The sequence below is a fragment of the Sorex fumeus genome, unplaced genomic scaffold (assembly GCF_029834395.1).
Source record: "Sorex fumeus unplaced genomic scaffold, SorFum_2.1 ptg000100l, whole genome shotgun sequence".
Classification (NCBI taxonomy): Eukaryota; Metazoa; Chordata; class Mammalia; order Eulipotyphla; family Soricidae; genus Sorex; species Sorex fumeus.
In genome coordinates, this window is record NW_026606157.1 from 11,678,573 (window position 1) to 11,699,099 (window position 20,527).

Consider the following 20,527-nt stretch of genomic DNA (forward strand, 5'->3'; position numbering starts at 1 on the left):
GCCTGCTGGATGCAAGGCAAACACCCTCCCCGCTGCACTATTGCTCTGGGTCCTGTGAATGCCTTCAGACAGAAGTCATGTCCACATTTTCTACTAGTCCACGGTTGAGGAGATGGGCACGACTTGGTTTCAGACATGCACCTTATGTGATAACCGCTGTCCTTCATGTTTTTATTTTTTTTATTATTATTAGTGAAACACCATGAGGTACAGTTGTAGACTTGCAGATTTTTGTGCTTGGGTCTCAGTTATACAATGATCGAGTACCCATCCCTCCACCAGCGCCCATCCTCCACCACCACGGGTCCCAGTATCCGTCCCACCCCCTATCCCCCTGTCCAACCCTGTCCTTCATGTTTTATAGTATCGTTATAGTTGGGCCAGATAGGGTGTTGGCCTTGCTTGTTGCCGACCTGTTCCCTCCCTGGAGCCTCGTGCTTCCCCGAGGCCACCAGGATGGCCCCTAAGCACAGGAGTCAGCCCTGAGCACCAACGGCCGTGGCCCAGAAACGAAAAATAAAATTTTTCAATGAAAATAATGGCAGAGGCATATTCTCAGAGAGAACATTTCCATCTAAAGCTTCGATTTTATATACAATACAAATTTCTTGCAATCAAATCCACTTCTCTGGAAATGTGAAGAAACCCCTATTTTCGAAGGGAAACCCGCGAGACTGCAGAAGTTAGAGAAGCAACGGAACTGACTTGATCCACACCAGGGTAAACTCAGATCAGCCTATTGAAACATATTCTGAAGACGTCTGGGGCGGGGAGCCTGGGCCATCGCACAGTGCTCAGGGCCCTTCCTGACTGCTCAGGGGCGTATGCAGTGCCAGGATTCAAACCCAGATCACAGCCACAGGCGAAACCTGACGTCTCCCTGCCCGAAGTCTGTTTTTGAGATGTCGGGGTCTCACTCTCAGCACCAGCTCTCCACAGCTGTAGAGGCGTCAGACTGTCCAGTTCGTGCCTGCCCTCTCCCCTGGGGACGGCCAGGTGGGACCAGGGTCTCCTCACATTGGCTGTTTTCCTGGGGTCTAGAGGAGTTCTCAGAAGAAGCTCATTTGTGAAGCATTTTCTAAAGCATGCTTACCCTGGTCACATGCACTTGAGTGCACACACATGCGCACACACACACACACACACACACACGTCAAGGTTTGGAAAGTTCACAAAGCATTAACTATTCAGCTGCCATTTTGGCAGTTCGCAGTGCAAGAAGTTTTATGGGAAAGAAATCTCTTTTTTTTTTCTTTTTGGGTCACACCCGGTGATGCGCAGGGATTACTCCTGGCTCTGCACTCAGGAATTACTCCTGGCAGTGCTCAGGGGACCATATGGGATGCTGGGAATCAAACCCGGGTTGACCCGGGTCAGTCGCGTGCAAGGCAAATGCCCTCCCCGCTGTGCTATCGCTCCAGCCCCTGGCAAAGAAATCTCTTGACTGGAGCATTTTCCCAACTCCCTTCTATCCACTTCCTCCTTCGTTTGGGGGGTGTCTCCCCAGCCTGGTGCCTGCCAGCCCTTCCCCCAGCCCCGGAGGCCCCCTATATTCTTATTCAAGGCCTGCTCGAGAAGCGTTTGGGGGGTCCGTGGGGCACCTTAGCCGTGCAGAGAGAACAGCATCTCCCACCACCCAGAGGGCTCAGGACAGCAGGAATCCGGCTCTCGCCGAGACTAGAAATCAGCCCCCAGTGTGGCCGACTCCCCCCTTTGCTCTCGGCCCCTCGTCAGGTCAGGTGAGCCGTCCCCTGCGCGTCTCCTCCGGGAGGACACGTCCCTCACTGCAGAGGGTTCCGCCCGCGTGCCAGGCTGCCCATCCCCTGCCGAGGAGCACGTCGGGGCCACGGGACAGCCGCACTCAGAGCCGCCGGGGAAGCTTCGGGATCAGCCTTTCGGGGGGACACGGTGCAGGTCACTCTGGGATCACCTGGGATGCTCACAGTGGCCGCCCCTGCCCAGGCCGTGGGACGCCCCAGGATGAGGGTGTTTGGCCTCTCCCGCCCCTCAACTGTCTCACGGCCATCGTCGCCGACATCTCAGTGTGGGATTAACTGTGTTCAAGCCAGACCCACTGCTTGGGCCACTCATGCAGCCTCCAGCCTCCTCAGCCCCCGGCCCCATCATGCTGGTCACCTGCTCCATGGCGTGGCCTTTGCCCCACATGCTCAGCCCGGCGGCAACACAGTGGCTCCTCCCTCAGACTGTCCTGAGCGTGAAGCCTCTGCTATCTGTCTGGCGAGAGCAGGTGTGAGATTCCTTCAGAGTCCGGGAGACCCATCGCACTGCCTCCCTTGGCCCTGTTGCCCCGGGCCCGACCACCGCCCTCTGCCCGTCTCTCCTGCTGCCACTCGGCCCCCTCAGGACACCATCGCCAGGGGTCAGCCCGGCCAACCCCCCACCAGCCATTTCTCTTGCGGTTTCATCTGGCCTGAAATTCTCCTTCCCCAGTTCTCACGGTTTCTCTCCCAACTCCGCCTCATGCGTTCACACCTCGCGGTGGCCGTCTTTGTCCGTGAGGGGCTCCCTGCCCGTCCTGCCCAACGCTCTGCCCTGCTTCCCTGGTTTTAATAGCCCTGAGCTGCACTTTAGAATAAAAGCCACGGGATCGGGGGGGACACCGGGCCCCACTCTCAAAGGGGCAGTACGAGCCAAAGACTTTGCCAGAATTCTTCTTGCCTCAATAAAAGATAATAAGGTCATGCCTAATAAAACAGAGACTGTGGAAATTCAGGAATCGGCCAAGAACATCAGTTTGATGGGCTTGTTTCAAAGAGAGGAATTCGGCGTCTTCATAAGAGGAAGGTCCTGAATCTTCCTGAATCTTCCCCTCATGTTAGGTTCCAAGGCCAGGAAAAAAAAAAAAAAAACGCCAGATTGGAAACTCTGCTCTCCGATCAGTTTTCTTCCTTACAGAATATCAGTGTCACCTCCTAGTTATTCCCAAGAGTGCCGAGCTCATCTTTACTTCCTGAGTAACATAACTGCTGGTTCTGAGGGCCGCAGTGACCCATGGACATCAGCCTGTCGCTGCCCGCAGACACGAGTGACCCCAGAGCCCCTTAAGCTCTTAGGAAGGACGAAGGACCCCTCCCAAAAACTGGAGCTAGAAACCACTGGAAATGGACTGGAAGTCGGCACTGCTTGAAGTTAGGCCAAGTTTACGGTCATTTTTAAAACAATATTTTGATTTCAACATGATTTACGTGATTCGATGAAACTTGAAAACCTGAACTTCCTAAGTGATCTTTTCCGTGAGAGAGAGCGTGTGTTCGCCTATGGCCATCCCACCCTGAACGTGCCCGATCCCGTCTGATCCCAGAAGCTAAGCAGGGTCGGGCCTCGAAGTTGGTCAGTCGTTGGATGGGAGAAAGAAAGCGTGTGTTCGCCCTCGGAATGAAAAGTTCATCTGTCCCTTCCCACTTGGACTGCCTGTCTCTCGGAAGTTTAAGTAGGTGTTGATTCATCCCAGATCATCCCTGTTCGACCGACCCATACCCTCTCTCGATGCGAAGGTACAAGTAGTTAGAAGCCAGCCCCTCGGGGCGCCTGTCCAAATGGGGCGTTATTGGCTTCATTTAACAGAGTAAGTTTGGCTCCACCCAAGAGAGGAAGAAAACTAAAAGGAAAAGAAAAGGATGCATATTTACATATATTCAGTTATGTATAAATGCATCAAGAAAAAAGTTATAAACATATACATATATATCACATTTATATCGCCTATTGGGGACCAGAGAATTTAGCACAGGAGTTAAAGCCATGGCCTTTGACTTTGCCCAAACCTGGTTTGACCCCAGGACCACCTGGTCCCCTCAGCATTCCCTGGGTGGCGCCTCTTGAGTACCACCTGGAGACCCCCCAAAGGGCACACACATAGATATAATTTATATTCACATATTAAAGTCCCAGGATATTATAATTAAAGTCTGATTATATATTATATTATAATTATAGTTGGTTATAATATAATTATAATTGAAGTCTGATTCCTGGGGCTTAGGGTTTTGGGGGGAAGGGTGGGTGGAGTCTTTGAATCTTGGTTCAGCCTTTTTACAAATTGTTGTTCAGTATATTGTATTTCCTTTTTTTTATGACTTTCAGTTATGTTAAGCTAGCAATGGGACATACAAGTGCAAGTTTAATTTAAAAGATGTTTTTATTCATTTCTTCCTCTTATGTTGGGGGAGCTTACGTCAGCTTTTACACAAATATCCTAAGTAATATTGTGGAATGCAATATATTTTTTTCCTTTGAGCTCCCCTATAAACTCTAGGCAATGTGTTGTCATTGGCTGTTTTTCGAGCAGAAAAAAATATTCTTGATATGATCATAATTCTTCACATTATTCACATTACTATAATCTCTTATTTGGGTCATTATATTAATTTGTTACTAATACATTAAAATAGTCCTAATTAAAATTCTGTAACTGGGGCTAGAGTGATAGCACAGCGGGTAGGGCATTTGCCTTGCATGCGACCGACCCGGGTTCGATTCCCAGCATCCCATATGGTCCCCTGAGCACCACCAGGGGTAATTCCTGAGCGCAGAGCCAGGAGTGACCCCTGTGCATTGCCGGGTGTGACCCAAAAAGCAAAAAAAAAAAAAAATTCTCTAACTTAGCAGGAACACTAATTCAGTTATATTAAATATTTCTTAAAGTGTGCCTTTTCTAAAAGCTTTTCATCGAAAGAAAATTTCTTGTTGTTGTTGTTTATTGGGGAAGGAGGGCGAAATCTGGTGATGCTCTGGGATTCCACCTGGCTCTGTTCTCCGGAATCACACATGGCTGGGTTTGGGGAACCCGATGGGGTGCCGGAGATCAAACCCGGCTTGGACACGTGCAAGGCAAGTATCTTGCCTGCTGTACTATAGCTCTGACCCCCAAAGTGTTTGTCTCTTCAACGTTTTTATTGTGCTATCCCCTGCTGATATAATTATACTGTTTTTCTCACTATGCATATATAGTTTTGCATGTTACACTGCTATGACCTTTGTAGGGATTTGATTTATAGACCATTAAGAATTGATATTTTATACATTTTATATCTTTTAAAATTGCTTTGGTGAAATATGTGGTATTTCTCAAATGACTAAATACCAACATTAACTATAAAATTGTAATTATCGTTGCCTCAACTGAGCTAACGCTAGGGCCAGAGAGATAATCCAGCTGGTATTGCACTTGCCTTGTACACGATCGATCCACGGTAAATCCAGCCCCCACCTGGCCCCCTGAGCACCGCCAGGAGTTATTCCTGAGTTCCAAGTCGAGAGTAAGCCCTGAGCACTGCCAATCATGACCCGACAGTAAAACAGGTACCAACTTACAAACTAGAAATAATTGATAAACTAGAAATTGTGGCAAGGTTACCACTAAGTTCAAAGTTGCTTTGATTTTTCCGAATTTAACTTTTTAAAGTTTCTGAGTGGACTTAGTGGCATATTACTCTTGATACCTCAACTCAGTAAAAAATTCTTTTCTCTTTCTCTTAAAAAAAATCAACAGCTTGATCAAGTCATCCGCCAGAGAAGCCTGTCCAGTTTGGAACTGTTCCTCTCCTGTGCGCAAAAACAGTTAAGTGCTTTAATCGCTACAGAGCCAGCTGACATTGAATAAAGACACTTGACCAGTCACCCCCACTGGCAGTGGCTGTCATTAGACCTCGAAAATAGATGTTGTGACTTAGAAAGATGCTTTTGTTTTCTTTCAAAACCTTGGACAGTTGATTTCTACTTCAAAGATAAAACCAAGATATTACTTTAAAAAAACTATCAAGAATTTTAATTTTAAAAAGAAGAGAATTTCTATTTACTTTCTTGTTTTCACCTTTGCACTTACTATTTTATTAATAGTAGGAGCAACAGCAACAGAAAGGATGATGTGACCCAAAATCCACTGAGAATCGCCAGATTACCAAGAGTCAATTAAGATAACTAAGTAAATGCTGGCCTTTCTGTTGGCTGTTGACTGCATTGTATTTGGCAAAAGTTGTAAATATATACTTAAAACTTCATGATAATTCCTGATGCTAGATTGCAATTATATATTTATTTGATTTTGAGAATATAATGAAATAGATTTCAGCATCACCACTTTGTCTTGATGGTGGATATAACTTTATATTGGTGGTGGGTATCACTAATGGAACTCTAAATGGGAATAACCACTGGGACACAGAACATTGACGTCAAAGAATCATTCTTGGTATTAAGACTTTTCTGTCGTTGGACCCACGTGTCTCATTGATTACAATTAAAAATTATAATTATTAAAAATTACACTGACTATAATTTTGATCCAGCTTAACTCTTAAAAGGGTACAGGATGTATGCCTATTTTCTGTTTGTTTACAGTCACCTTAAATCAATAAAATAATTTTTCTTAGAAACCATATGATAAAAGTAGTTTCTAGAAAGAATAAAACATCCATTTGTTCAAGTTCAAATGTCAGAGATCAATCCCCCCACCCCCGCTTAATTCTTAAGAATGTTCTTAGTTCATAAGCAGTGTGCTTCAGTGCAAAAATCATCATTTTTTAATAGCAAAAATAAAATGACATTAAAATGTATCCAAAGATTTTGTTGTGTTATCTGAAATACTTCTACCTTCACAGACTTTGTACTTTTCTGGGATTTTGCTATGTAATAAAAAGAGTTCTAAAAGTCTTTTGGTTATTGCTTTTTTAAAATTATTCCTTTAATTAAACTTCTATATTTGTTCATGTATTTCATGTGTACCTCCCCTACTTACTTTAAAACCCCTAAATGTGAAACTACTTTTCTATGTAAATAAAAAAATTTTTTACTAAGCAGGCCACTGACTTGAACTGCAGCATAGTGGAAGAGAAGAGAAGCCTTTAATTCAGGAACCAGCTCGTAACAGGGTGCTGTGGTCATCGAAATTCCTCCTTGGAAATAATGGAATGGGCTGAGCCGTCCCTGGCCATGCTCGGGGCTCACTCCTGGCCATGCTCAGAGGCTGCCAGGTACCAGGGATCGAGCCCAGGTTGGCCACGTGCAAGGCAGAAGGCCTCTCTCTCTCTCCTCTCACTCCAGCCTAGCCCTTCATGTTACAGTTCTAAGTGATGGCCATCACGCAGGGGTGAGTGACCCTCAGATCAGTGAGGTAACCCTATGGACGTATTTTTTTTTATCATTACATTAGCCCCCTAATGGTAAGCAATATAAAATAAATCATCATGGGCTGCTGTGGGGGCAGGCTGGGGAGATGGTTGGGAAGATGGAGACAGTGGTGGGTGGGATTGGGATGAAATATTGAATGCCTGTAACCAGTCATCATGAACAGCTTTGTAAATCACGATCATGACCATCCTGTTGTTCGCCGGATTGCCTCGAGCAGGCCCCAGTAACGTCTCCCTCGTCCTAGCCCTGAGATTTAAAAAAGTGCCATATTCAAGGCTCTTTCAGGGTCAGGAGAATGAGACCCATCATTGTTACTGGTATTTGGCATATTGGGTACGCCACGGGGAGTTTGCCAGACTCTGCTGTGTGGGTAGGTTACACTCAGTAGCCTGTAAATCATGGTGTTCAAATAAAGTGGGGAAGTAAAGAACACGTCTTAAAGCCACTCTCAAATTGTGACTCCATCTTTGGTAGCTTCCTTGAAGGTTCACGATAGCTGAGCTCTGCTTTGTGTGTCCACTTTGTGCCGGTGCTTCACTGTGCCTCAGAAATCGTCCTGGGAAGGAGAGAATGGTCTCGGATTACTAACGGGGAGAACTGAGTGTTTTTGCTCCCACAACAAGGTGAACCTGGGACTCTGTCACAGTCTCCGACAGAGGGTTTCACTGTCTCCAGTCCTCGGCCATTTGGAGAAAATATCAACTTTCTCTCCGGGAGAAAACACCTGGACACGTCCATCCCAGCAGGCCTACTGCATGGTTTAGGAACACGAGTCCATTCGGACCATAGCCTGGGCTCCGGCCTGCCACATTTAAATGGGGAGAATGTTGCACAGCCGCCTAGTAGGAGTTGGGGGTCCCCGTTTGTGAGCTGGAAGGAGTGACTTTATATTCGAGGCGGTTTGTGAAATTAAGCCTTAGAAACTCCCAGTATTGTAGAATCTGCCAGCCTGACTTCTGAGAATTGTCCACAAAGACAGGTGTGGTGACCCCAGGTTACTGGCCGAATGGTGTTACCCTCCCCCTGGGTTACTCAGACCCCCTGATCCTGCAGGGAGACCCACCCTACCCACCTGCAGTGAAAAGGCATGTGGGAAACCAGTGGGGAGAGGGGCACAGAAATGCTTCTGAGGTCAGGAATTCCCCAAACTTTGCCTTCCTGAGCTGTGGATTCTGCGAATGCCTCAGTACCCTCCAGCGTACCAGCACATACCAGTGCTCTCTCCCCTTTGCTGGAGCCAGTTTCTATTACATGCATGACAAAAAGCACTTATGTATATGTGTACATATATATTAACTTACTTGCATGTGTGTATATATAAACATATGTGTGCATATATACATGCATGCGTGTGTACATATATAAGCATTGCGTGTATATATAAACATGCATGTGTGCATATATAAACATACATATGTGTGAACATATATACATGCACGTGTGTATGCATCTAAACAGACATGCATATGTGTGTGCACATACAAACCCAGGGTTCAGCGAGGGCAGCTCAGATTCCCTCCCCGGCTCTTGCTTCGTTCCCCCATGGCACTGATCCACATCCAGAAAAGAACACTGATTTATTTTAAGGAATGCTAAAAATACAGCTGAACAAACGCCCCTAATCCCAAAGCCAAGGAAGTCACAGATCCCCAAAATGATGGCGAGCGCTCCCTGTGGCAGTGGTAGGAGTCGGCGTGGGTATTGGCCTGAGGAAGGGCTGGCTCTGTGCCAATGCAGGAGGACTTTGCAGTGATGCTTTGGAATGAGAGGCACAAAGATGTGTGTGATTGATGCCATCTGTACCCCGTCAGGTCTCCAAAATTCATATCTTTGGGTTTTGATCATTTTAGTGGTGGCCATTAGTGTTGTCCTGTAAATCTTAAACTAAGTGGAATCAAGAAATAGTTTTGGATTATTGTATGCCTGAAACACAACTATCAGTAACTTGGTAAATCACGGCTCTATAAAAAAAATTATTTTAAAGAAATTCTATATATGTTTTAACAAAAAGTAAAAAGTAATTATCCATTCATTTCAGAAAGTTCTCTGCACAAATCCTGCATAAGGCAAAAAAAATGACAAAACAACTTGGAAAATGTAAAACTCCAAGAAAAAAGGAGTTAAAGCACCAAGCACATAGCCTTCGTTCTTCTGTTTACATCGTCATAGACAGTCCTACTGTATCCCCAGAGACGCTTTTAACAAGAAGCAGGAGCAAACGCAGAGCCTGGCATGTTCTGATGCGCAGGACACTGACCGTGCAGGTCAGCGCTGAGTGACAGGGAACACTGACGCGCTCTTGCAGTGGGGACTGTCAGGAATATTGTTCAGGTCCAATGAAACTAAAACACTTCTATTTAAATGACAAACAAATTACAAACAACCCAATTATATAGTGCTGCGTTCACTTAGACACCGGTCATTGGTATACGTGTGTGTGTGTGTGTGTGTGTGTGTGTGTGTGTCCATGTGTATACCAATATATAAAGGGGAAAAAACGGTAACATTTTCTTTACTGTCCACTGGTTTTCTTTCTTTTTCCTAGAAGCATTTCAACAAGGTGATTTTCATTGAATTCCACTTCCCACCCCACCCCTGGGTGCTGCATTCTCTGCTTTTCCTTTGTACTAATAGAATTAAGTCAGATTTTGTATTATCACTGTTTATAATTATATTCTTTACATACATGTCCTCCTGAGAGCCCACCTCTGCTTTTTATTCTATGCTGAAGGCAACATCGCTGTTTTAATCAAGTCTTCTTGAGAAAGTTTAAAGTCTCATAAGACAGAAACGGCCATGAATCAACCGAACTTCTGAACAATAAAATGAACTGCATTTCCACACACTGCTAGAATGGCAACATCACTCTGATAGGGATGTGCTACTCAAATAGAGAACGCCCTTGAGAGTGTAAGTGGGAGAGAGCATGTGGGAAATTGAATGTGAACAGATGACGGTATGTACCTGAGTCCACCTGCTCAGAGAGGACGAGAGAGGACGCAGTAGACTCCTTCACCCCAGCCCATCAGATCTCAGTCATAAATGGGAGAAGGAGGACATTTTGGGAAGCCACTTGCATACGTGAGTCTTGGTGACCGGAAGTAGACAGATGATTTCCATGATCTAGTGAAGTTGTGTCGGAAGACAAGAGTGTCCGGGCTGGGGTCAGGGCAGACGGTGTCTAGATCAGTGCAGAACAGTGTGGGTGACAATGGTCCCCCAAACAACTGATGGTCTCAAAATCCAGCCTTGTCCTCAAATCATGAAATAAACTCTTAGTTTTGAAAACTACACAGAAATCAAGGAACAAACTCATTCAGAAGGTGGGAAAACTTGACTCCTTCCTGGGAAACACTCAGTTCTCAGAAGCCTGAGAGCTGATTTTACAAAGGAAGACCCAAGTCACAGACTTCAGCTCAGTTCCTGAAGCAAATTATCAAAAATGCCTCATAGCAAGATATGTATATAGTGAATATTGCATTTCTGTTCCTCCTCGTAGGTATTCTTTTATAATATGTTAGTCACCATTCATCAGCACACCTGACCTTTTATGAAACATTTTCCCTGTAATATTTTAATTTCTGCCTGTTTTCCATAACTTCCAACATGTTTAATTTGTTTAAATGTTCCAATGCTTAATTTTACCTATAAAATTTTTTAAACATACAGCGATTCAATTAGTAAATGCTCAGTTATTGTCTCAGTGGGATATTTAAAATTCTGTTACAATTTTACAAGCAAGCCAATATTTTTTTACACTAATGGCTTTTATATAGCTAAAAGTAAGCAACAATTTTCCTTGTAATTTCCCTTTTTGGCATAAAATAGTAAAAATGTATACATCAAAGCTGGTGTGATGGTAATAGTTCTAGAAAGTGAGATAAACAAGGTAAAAATGTTAGCTGTTTTCAAGAAAATTCTGGTCTGTAGGTTCTTTGCCATCCAGATAATGTGCTTATTAAAAAGTAAGATGTGTTCACTCATACTAATGACATTCTAAGTGTCACAGTGATTTACTTCATATAGACTCTTGGCTGCGCTAGCGGTTCCTATCATGGAGAATTCTTGTGTTCATAAGTGTGTTTGCTCGGGTCTGAAATGCACATTCTCTATAATGCAGGTCAAGTAGCCCACAGAGAAAACTAAAGCTTCTATATAACTCGCAATGCAGTGTTACATAGACCTCAAATAGAACAGGTCTGGTGCCCTTGTTTTGATTTTTTTTTTAACAACCTGTGTGATCTCATCCGATTCCACAACTTTGCAAAACTCCTTGTAGCTAAATACTACCCAGTGTGTGTGCCACCGTTCTCTTCATACAGACCAAGTCCTGTGTTCGGCAGCCTACTGAACATTTCCACTTGCATGCAGTCCTTACATCAACAGCAGCTTCATCACCACCTCGTCTTCCCATTTCAACAAGTTCCAGCTCTGCCTTGTCCCTCTTCCCTCCCAAACTTGCCAATTCGACAGTCCGTTTACTCATAGCCTCATCCTGACTCCCTTTCTTCCACTGAGCCTAACGACCTCCTTTGTCATATCTTATGCACTTAATCACTTAATCACTTCACTTCCCGTTAGTCGTGGATTTGCTCGAGCGGGCGCCAGTAACGTCTCCATTTGTCCCTGTCGCGTGCTAGTGTAGCCCAATGGCATCTGTTCGCTCCGGGAACATGAAGGGCCTCAAACCGATCGTTCATGATCTTGACGAAGAAGTCGGACCATCTGGTAGGTGGGCGGCCACGCGGTCTTTTGACATCCCGTGGAATCCACGGGATCCGAGTTGCGCAGGAGGAAGAGAGCGGCTTGGAACGCCTTCAAGAACGTCGAAGAAATAGCTAAGAGGACGAAGAACCTCCGGCTCCGGGCACATCTCTTTGATTCCACTGTTCTTCCTGCATTAACATATGCCTCAGAGACCTGGGCCCTACGCAAACAGGATGAGAACGCCATTCAGGTCTCCCAAAGAAGAATAGAAAGAGCCATGCTTGGAATATCACGTTTCACTCAAATGAGAGAGAGAATCCGGAGTTCTGACATCCGTCGACGGTCAAGAATCAGGGACGCTGTCTCATTTGCCAAGGTGTCGAAAATCAGATGGGCTGGTCACATAATGAGATTTAAAGACGACCGCTGGAATATCTTATGCAGACTTCTGAAATAGTCCACCTGAGCATATGCGTTCATTTTTGCTCCCGGGTAACCAATTCTTGTGCCGCAATCCATGATCTCCCAAAACCGAAATCTACTACGTCTCGATGGGAAGATACATTTATGATTTCACTTTGAGGCCAGGAGCATATGCAATGGGATAGGAATGGGGTCAAGGTATTAGTGGTAGTTTCCGTCATTGGAGCAGCAAATGTAGGGACACAAACTCCACCCGGTTGGAGCAAAGACAAAATTCAGTCAACGAATGACGAAGAGACCTTGAACTTCAGCCCAGCAGGTTTCTTTCTCATTCACCCATGTCTTCCCCATCACTTGAATCTGCCTGTCGATATTTCTCCTATCGCTATGTAATTCCCAAACCGGAACTTCTCTTCTTGATGGTTACCGTGGGACAAGGGCAGTGACTATTACAAATATCCACTGTCTCTTCCGTGACCTGCTCAAGAATCAGACTCATGGTGGTAGGAAAGCTAGAGGTGAAAGTTGGAGCTTCCCATGCCCTCAGCCCTCAAGCTAATCATGTTTCTGTCTCTTTAAAATCACACAAAACATGCAGCGTCAGGCGATTCTGGCATTTTCTGACAGAGTGAAGAGAAACTAGAACCTTCAAGGCACTGGATGAAGAAGAAATGAAAACCCCTGGTCTGAGGCCCGAGCAAGCAGCGTTTCCTCCGACGGCACTGACCTGCTTGGGAGACAGAGGAGGAGTCCAGCCTCTGTGAAAGCGTTTCTGCTCGTCTTTCTCTTGCCTCGTGGCCCACATCACCTGCTGTCAGGGCAAACGTGACAACAGCGTGTAGGGTCCATATGTCCTATGGTGGTCAGCCAGCTCTCGACCCAGAGCCACAGCCAGGAGCTGCCTTGATCCAGCCTGTGCTCTCAGGAGGGAACAACACACGTATTCCACCACCTCGAGAGAGGCGAGTCTCAGATAACCCCTGGATGCGCCCCTCTCAGCAGGCTGGTATGCAGGTCAGGTGGTCACCCTTCCTCTGTGACAGAAGAGTCTGACCAGACCCCTCAGAGAGAATTAGGTTGCGGCAGCCGTGGAGTACAAGGCCTGAAATGGGCTTCTGTCTTTTGTTCTGTACAATGTGCAATATTTTTACATACTGTAAATATTCTGGACAATATTTTTACAGTATTTTATTGAGAACGCTATTCCCAAAGAGGAATCGAAAGAGCTATGCTTGGAGTATCACGTTTCACTCAAATGAGAGAAAGAATCCTGAGATGCATGCTGAAAGTAGACTATAGACCGAACATGATTGCCACTCAATGCCTCTTTTGCAAACCACAACACCCAAAAGGAGAGAGAGAGAACAAAAGGGAATGCCCTGCCACAGAGGCAGGGTGGGGTGAAGGGTGATGGGGGGTGGGGTGGGAGGGATACTGGGACCCGTGGTGGTGGAAAATGGGCACTGGTGGAGGGATAGGTATTTGATCATTGTATAATTGAAACCCAAGCACAAAAAATTTGTACCTCATGGTGTTTCACTAATAAAAATTTAAAAAAAATTCAGGGTCACTGTCTCGTTTGCCAAGGCGTCGAAAATCAGATGGGCTGGACACGTAATGAGATTTGGAGATGACCACTGGACTAGAGCCGTTACTGACTGGATTCTACGGGACGTCAAAAGACCGTGTGGCCGCCCACCAACAAGATGGTCAGACTTCTTCGTCAAGACCCTGAATGATCGGTTTGAGGCTCTTTGTGTTCCTAGAACGAATAGACGCCATTGGGCTACACGAGCATGCCACAGCAATGAATGGAGACGTTAATGGTGCCCGCTCAAGCAAATCAACGATTAACAGGAAGTCAGGTGATCAAGTGATTTTTACATCATTTTTTTTCAAATAAGACCAGAAGTCTGTTATCAGTATGCTCGTTAAAAAGAAAAGAAAGGAAAGCATCCAGGAGACTGGAGCGATAGCACGGCAGGGAAGGCATTTGCCTTGCACATGGCTGATCTGGGTTCGGTTCCCAGCATCCCATATGTCCCCCCTGAACACTGCCAGGAGTGATTCCTGAGTGCAGAGCCAGGAGTAACCCCTGTGCATCACCGGGTGTGACCCAAAAAGAAAAAGAAAGAAAGAAAGAAAGAAAGAAAGAAAGAAAGAAAGAAAGAAAGAGAGAGAAAAGAGAAAGAGAGAAAGAAAGAAAGAAAGAAAGAAAGAAAGAAAGAAAGAAAGAAAGAGAAAGAAAGAGAGAGAAAGAAAGAAAGAAAGAAAGGAAAGAAAGAAAGAAAGAAAGAAAGAAAGAAAGAAAGAAAGAAAGAAGAAAATAAAGAAAGAGAAAGAAAAGCGTCCAACTTCTCTGCTGACAGTGTGGCAATGCTTCCTGCTAGAGTCCTGGAGAGGATGAAAACTCTCTACGTCTGTGTGACCTGGTAAGATCGCCACCGGCCACATGTGGCTATTTAACACTTGACATGTGGTTAGTGTGTGTGAGGAAGTTCATTTCTCTCTGAGTAAATTCAGATGTACACAGCCTCGTGGGATTAGCGGCTTCGTGCTAGAGAGTGACAGGCTAGAAAGTCGCTTGCCGAAGGAGCAGCAGGGACCAGGTTGTTCTCCTGATCTCAGAACAGCCTCAGTCCCTTCTCCCTTCTTCGTGTGACAGGTGAGGCAGTGTGGGAAACCACTGTAAGAAAAAGAAGAGAGAAAAGGGGCCTCTGAGATTCTAATCCAGATGGTCTAATCCAGATGGCCTGTAGTTTTCAATGTCCCGATAAAGAGAGACCCTGGAAAACCAGTTTTGGCCTCAAAGCTTGACCCCGTGAATCCTGCCTGACCTTATTTCACCCTTTTCCACAATAAATGCAGAATACAAACCCACACGTTCTGCTCCCACCCAGACGCACGACCACCATGCTCTGATGGTCGTGAGCCTGCCCACAGGACACACCTCTGCTCATGTGCCCCCAGCCCAGAAGCCCCGGGAGTGTGGATCGGGGCCTGGCACCCAGGCTGACCGTCCAGGCCAGAGGCTAGAGCCCTCCTGCCAGGCCCCACAGGCCCCTGGAAGCCCCATGCCTGGCACTGCACCCACCCCGGCCCCCTCGGCTGAGTTGACCAGGTGAAGGTCGGAGCGCCTGCTAGTGGGTCGTGTCCAGCACATACAGAAGATGAGAGATGGACGTCACGGCTGAGTAGACAGAAATGCAGAGTCCAGGGAGAAGCCTGTGACCTGATTGTGCTCTTGCAGGTATGGTCACACTCTGGGAATATAACGAAATTAAAAACCCGTAGAAATTAAAAATCCGGAAGAGCCTGGCAAGCTATCCGCTGTGTATTCGATATGCCAAAACCAGTAACTACAACTGGTCTCATTCACCTGACCCTGAAGGCTTCACCGATTTCCACGGGATGTCAAGAGACCGCGTGGCCACCTACCTACCAGATGGTCAGACTTCTTCGTCAAGATCATGAACGATCGGTTTGAGGCCCTTCATGTTCCCGCAGCGAACAGATGCCATTGGGCTACACTAGCACGCGACAGGGACAAATGGAGACGTTACTGGCGCCCGCTCGAGCAAATCGACGACTAACGGGAAGTTAAGTGATTAAGTGAAAAACCCGTAGATTGTCGGAGGAGGAGAGTAGTGTTCAGAGGTAGAGTAACTACATCAAGCATACAGTGATGGATGGAAATCGACTTATGGGCTCTATGCCGGGGTCTTACTCATGCTGTGTTCCTGGCATTTATCTAATAATCTAGAGCAGGGTTACTTCAGTAACTCTGTACAGTGGTGTTCCCTGACGGAGGGAACATTGTATGCCTGAAAGCCAATCATGAATAACTTTGGAACTGTGTAAGTCATGGTGATTCCATTGAAAATTACATACGTCTATTTTAAAAAATAGAATTTTTTTTAAAAAATGAAAAAATGGGGGCTGGAGTGATAGCACAGTGGAAAGGGCATTTGCCTTGCACCCGGCTGACCCAGGTTCGATTCCCAGCATCCTATATGGTCCCCCGAGCACCGCCAGGAGGAACCCCTGAGCATCGCCAGGTATAATCCAAAAAGCAAAAAAAAAAAAAATCTTTTTTTACATAGGCATATGTAATTGTTTAATAAAAGAGTATTTTAAAAACAGAGTTTTGTAAAGGCATCTTCTAAGAAAAAAAGAGTCTCTCCCAGTAGCAGCAAAATAAAGGGGGGAAAATGATTCTAGTAACAGGGTTACAATCATGCTCAAGTTTGTAGTCTTGATGTACAGTCGCTGGACACCTGCTCATCACTGCCCCCGGCCCTGCCCTCCACCCCACGCGTGTCACCCGTGGCCCTCCCCCACCCTGCCCTGTGTTGACTGACAGGCTCAGGAACGGCTGTTTCGGCTCAGTGCTCCAGGTCTCCTCCCCGTCCGCGTCCGCTGTGTCCCTGTCTGTGTTCCTGCCAGTCGCCCACTCTCGTTCCTTGTCTTTACTCTACAGCTGAACCCCACGTGTGCGCTGGGGAGCCAAGGTTTGTCGCCCACTGAGGCCTCCCAGGGCCTTGGTGGTTTGTCTTTTTAGATATGCCACAGGTGCGTGGAATCATCCTATGCTTGTCCTTCCTCTGCTTATTTCACTCAGGACAGTCAACACCCTGCGACTCTCTCCAAGTTCCAACTGTGTGACTCTCTCCCCGTGGCTGTTCAGGATTTACAGGGCCAGGGCCGTGACTGTATTTAAACCGCAGCTTCTTTGTCATTCATCTGCTGTTGGACATTTGGGGCGAGGAGCAAATATTTTGAGAATCCTAAGACGCCCTCGCTTTCAGCCGTGAACCTGGATGCGTTGACCGGTGAGAACCTTCCTGATTGACAATTGTTTCGGGTTCGTCTGTCCTCCACAGACTCCATTCATTCACTTTTCCGCCTCTTCCCTGCGTCGGCTGCCTTCCTGTGTGCTATGAAGAGTCGGTGACAAACGCTGATTGGAACTAGACCAGTCGCATGAAATCAGACGGAGGAGTCGGCCTTGCCTCAAGCCCACAGCGGAGGGGCAGGAGGGATCCTGAGAACCACCCAGGGCGTCAGCCTTGGAAGCGTGGAGCTAACACGACATCCCATATGCTTTATTTCTCAGCTTGGTCATGCTGCCTTTGCCAGCTCGCTAAACGGAGGATGATTGGCAATGTTATTTTACTGAACATTTTTGGACAATTTGACTACAGCTCTGTATGTAATGTTAAATCCTCTTCTGGCTTGGCAGATTACAAAATTGCACGCTCTGTCTACACATCAGATTCTGCTCCTGACGGAGATACGGATTTAACCTGCTCAGCTGAAGGGACAGTGTGGGAACTTGCCCAGAGCAGACGGGGTGGCCAGCGACCCTCAGTGGCGTCCAGTCAGGAGGAGTCAAATGACCAAAGACTCTCACACAAAAGTTTTAATTAAGCTCGGCTTCCACTTCTTTTAAATTCAGACAATTTCTTCTTTTTTCTGAAAGGGTCTCAGGCCATATTCTTCGACTGGACCAGTAAGTTTCATCACAATTCTGTGTCTGTGGAGGAAGGTAGGCATCATATGTGATGTTAGCAATCGAGTTCTGAATTCTTCATGTCAGTTTTGTGTGTCAGTTTTGGGATAGGTTGATTTTTTTTTAAATTTTTTTACCCATCTGGTACCTGGTGTTTGAAAATGTCCAGGAAACAAAAACTAAAGAAGTCAGAGAAATGAGTGTAGGCAGAAATGTGGTGGAAAGGGCCCTTCTGTACTGTTGGTTGGAATGTTAATTGTAAATTGGTGCAGTCATTGTGGAAAACAGGATGAAAATTCCTCCACAAAATTAAAAATAGCAATACCATATGACCCAGCAATTCCACTTCTGGTGTCGCTGTGAGGAATATGGAAACACTCCTTTGAAGACATATATGCACTCCCATATTATTCATAATAGTATTATTCATAATAGTCAATATTATTTTATTTTATTTTTTATTTAATTTTATTTATAAAATATTATTTTATTTTATTTTGGTTTTTGGATCACATCTGGCGATGAGCAGGGGTTACTCCTGTTTCTGCACTCAATAATTACTCCTGGTGGTGCTCAGGGGACCCTATTGGATGCCAGAGATCGAACCCAGGTGGACCATGTACAAGGCAGACCCCCTACCCACTGTACTATCACTCCGGCCCCAGTCAATAATATTTTTAAAAAATTAAAAACCTGAAGGCCCATCTACTGGAGACTGAACAAAGAAGGTATGGTGTGTGTACATCATGGAATACCACTCTGCTCTGTTTAAAATAAAGGAAAGAAAGATGAAGTCTTGCCATCTGCAGTAACACAAAGCTAGAGGTTGTCATGCCCACAGAATAGTTCCAGCAGGAAGGTAAGGACACAGTGAGTCTCACTCAATGGGCAAGATAAAGAAACAAAACAAGGATGGAAGAAAAAAAAAAACAGCAGAAAAGGAAAGAAACCTTGAAACCACAGGAACAAAATAGTGATTACTGGAAGAGAAGAGGAAGGTGGTGAGCAAATTGGGCCAAGGGAGGGTCCCTTTGATTGTGCGGAGAGAAACCAGACCTTCGGTGGCAAACAGTGTGGCACGTAGGTCAGAGGATTGGCGAGACTGAAGTGCGGGCCTGCGCGATGCCTCAAACCAACGTCACTTCGTTTTCATTGTTGCTTTGGCTAGGGAGCCATACCTCGCTTGAAGCTCCAAGTTGATTCCTGCTGGCGGGCAGGAAACTGTGTTTCTAGGGATCATGGCGGTCTCTCCTGCATGCAGAGCCGGCAGTCGGCCCTTTGAGCTACCTCCCCTTCTCTCTTACTCCAATCTACAACAAAATTGAACAAACAAAAAGCAAAGAGAAATGATATCAGGATGTACAGCAACTAAAAGAGAGAAGCTCTGAGAATTGACTCCGTTCTGCCGACTCAGTGTTTCAGAGACCTTGGAACGATCAGGAAATGAACTGCACATATTCTTTAAACTTTGGCCTAACATGGATTTAAGTTCTAAATCCATGACCAAGGTTTTCTAAGAACTTCACCAAGACAAAAAGTATATATGAAATGTAGTCAGTGGGTTAATAATAATAATAATAATAATAATAATAATAATAATAATAAACTCCCCACTTAACTCAGACTCCCAGTGATCAAACCGTACACAGTGACAATGACTGACTCAGAACAGTGCACTTAGGGGCTCCCATCAAGTCTCCTGTCGCCAGGGTTTTAGTTACTTTGTAGAGTTGTTGTTACTGTTACTTCATTTACACACTAACAAAAATTAGATTGCGCTAAGACTCACATGGATGGCATTTGGGAGTTGTTTTAAAACAGATTCCCATTGATTTTAAAGCGAGGTTTCCTTAGGTTTTTAAAAACTCTTGATGGGGCTGGAGAGATAGCACAGCGGGTGGGGTGTTTGCCTTGCACACGGCTGACTGGGTTCGATTCCCAGCATCCCATATGGTCCCCTGAGCACTGCCAGGAGTGACTCCTGAGTGCAGAACCAGGAGGAACCCCTGTGCATCGCCAGGTGTGACCCAAAACGCAAAATAAAATAAAATAAAACGCTTGAAACTATCTAATCGCCGTCTAAGCTGCTGCTTCTACTTGACTCAGCGTCTCGTCTCCAAGGCTTTTTTCATGATCTCTCCCTCTGGAGCAGCTTGTCAACTCTGAGAAATGTTCCCTTGGAAACCATTTAAGCTATATGTGGAGGTTTACGATACGCTTCTGGAACTGAGGATTCTCCTCATCGTTTAGGGGTGCCAGATGGAGTAGTGCCCAAGGAGTACTCCTGACTCTGTGCTCGGGGGGGCCTTCTGGGTGCTTGGGGGACCCTGTAATGCCAGGGATGGAAGCTGGACCAGCCCTCAGAGCTCTCTCTCTCTCTCTCTCTATCTCTTTGTCTCTTGTCTCTCTCTCTCTCCCTCTCGCCCTCTCTCCCTTTCTCTCTCTGTCTCTCCCTCTCTCTGTCTCTCTCTCCCACTCTTTCTCCCTCTCTCCCTCTCCCTCTATCTCCCTCTCCCTCTCTCTCTGTCTCTCTGTCTCTCTGTCTCTGTCTCTCTCTGTCTCTCTGTATCTCTCTCTGTCTCAGTTTCTCTGTCTCTCTCTCCCTCCCTTCCTCTCCCTCTCTCCCTCTCTCTCCTCTCCTCTCTCTCCTCTCTCTCTCTGTCTCTGTCTCTCTGTCTCTCTGTCTCTTTCTCTCTTTGTCTCTCTCTGTATCTGTCTGTCTCTGTCTCTCACTCT

General features: G+C 45.9%; 1 protein-coding gene across 1 annotated transcript in view; it reads left to right on the forward strand.

Annotated features, from left to right (window-relative positions):
- Window positions 1–6,672, forward strand: part of CCDC91 (coiled-coil domain containing 91) — a 210,508-nt gene extending 203,836 nt beyond the window's left edge. The window contains exon 13 of the mRNA XM_056134580.1: window positions 5,513–6,672. Within this exon, the coding sequence (XP_055990555.1) occupies window positions 5,513–5,623 (111 nt within the window). The 3' untranslated portion in view covers window positions 5,624–6,672. The remainder of the gene's footprint in view (window positions 1–5,512) is intronic.
- Window positions 6,673–20,527: the final 13,855 nt, after the last annotated feature.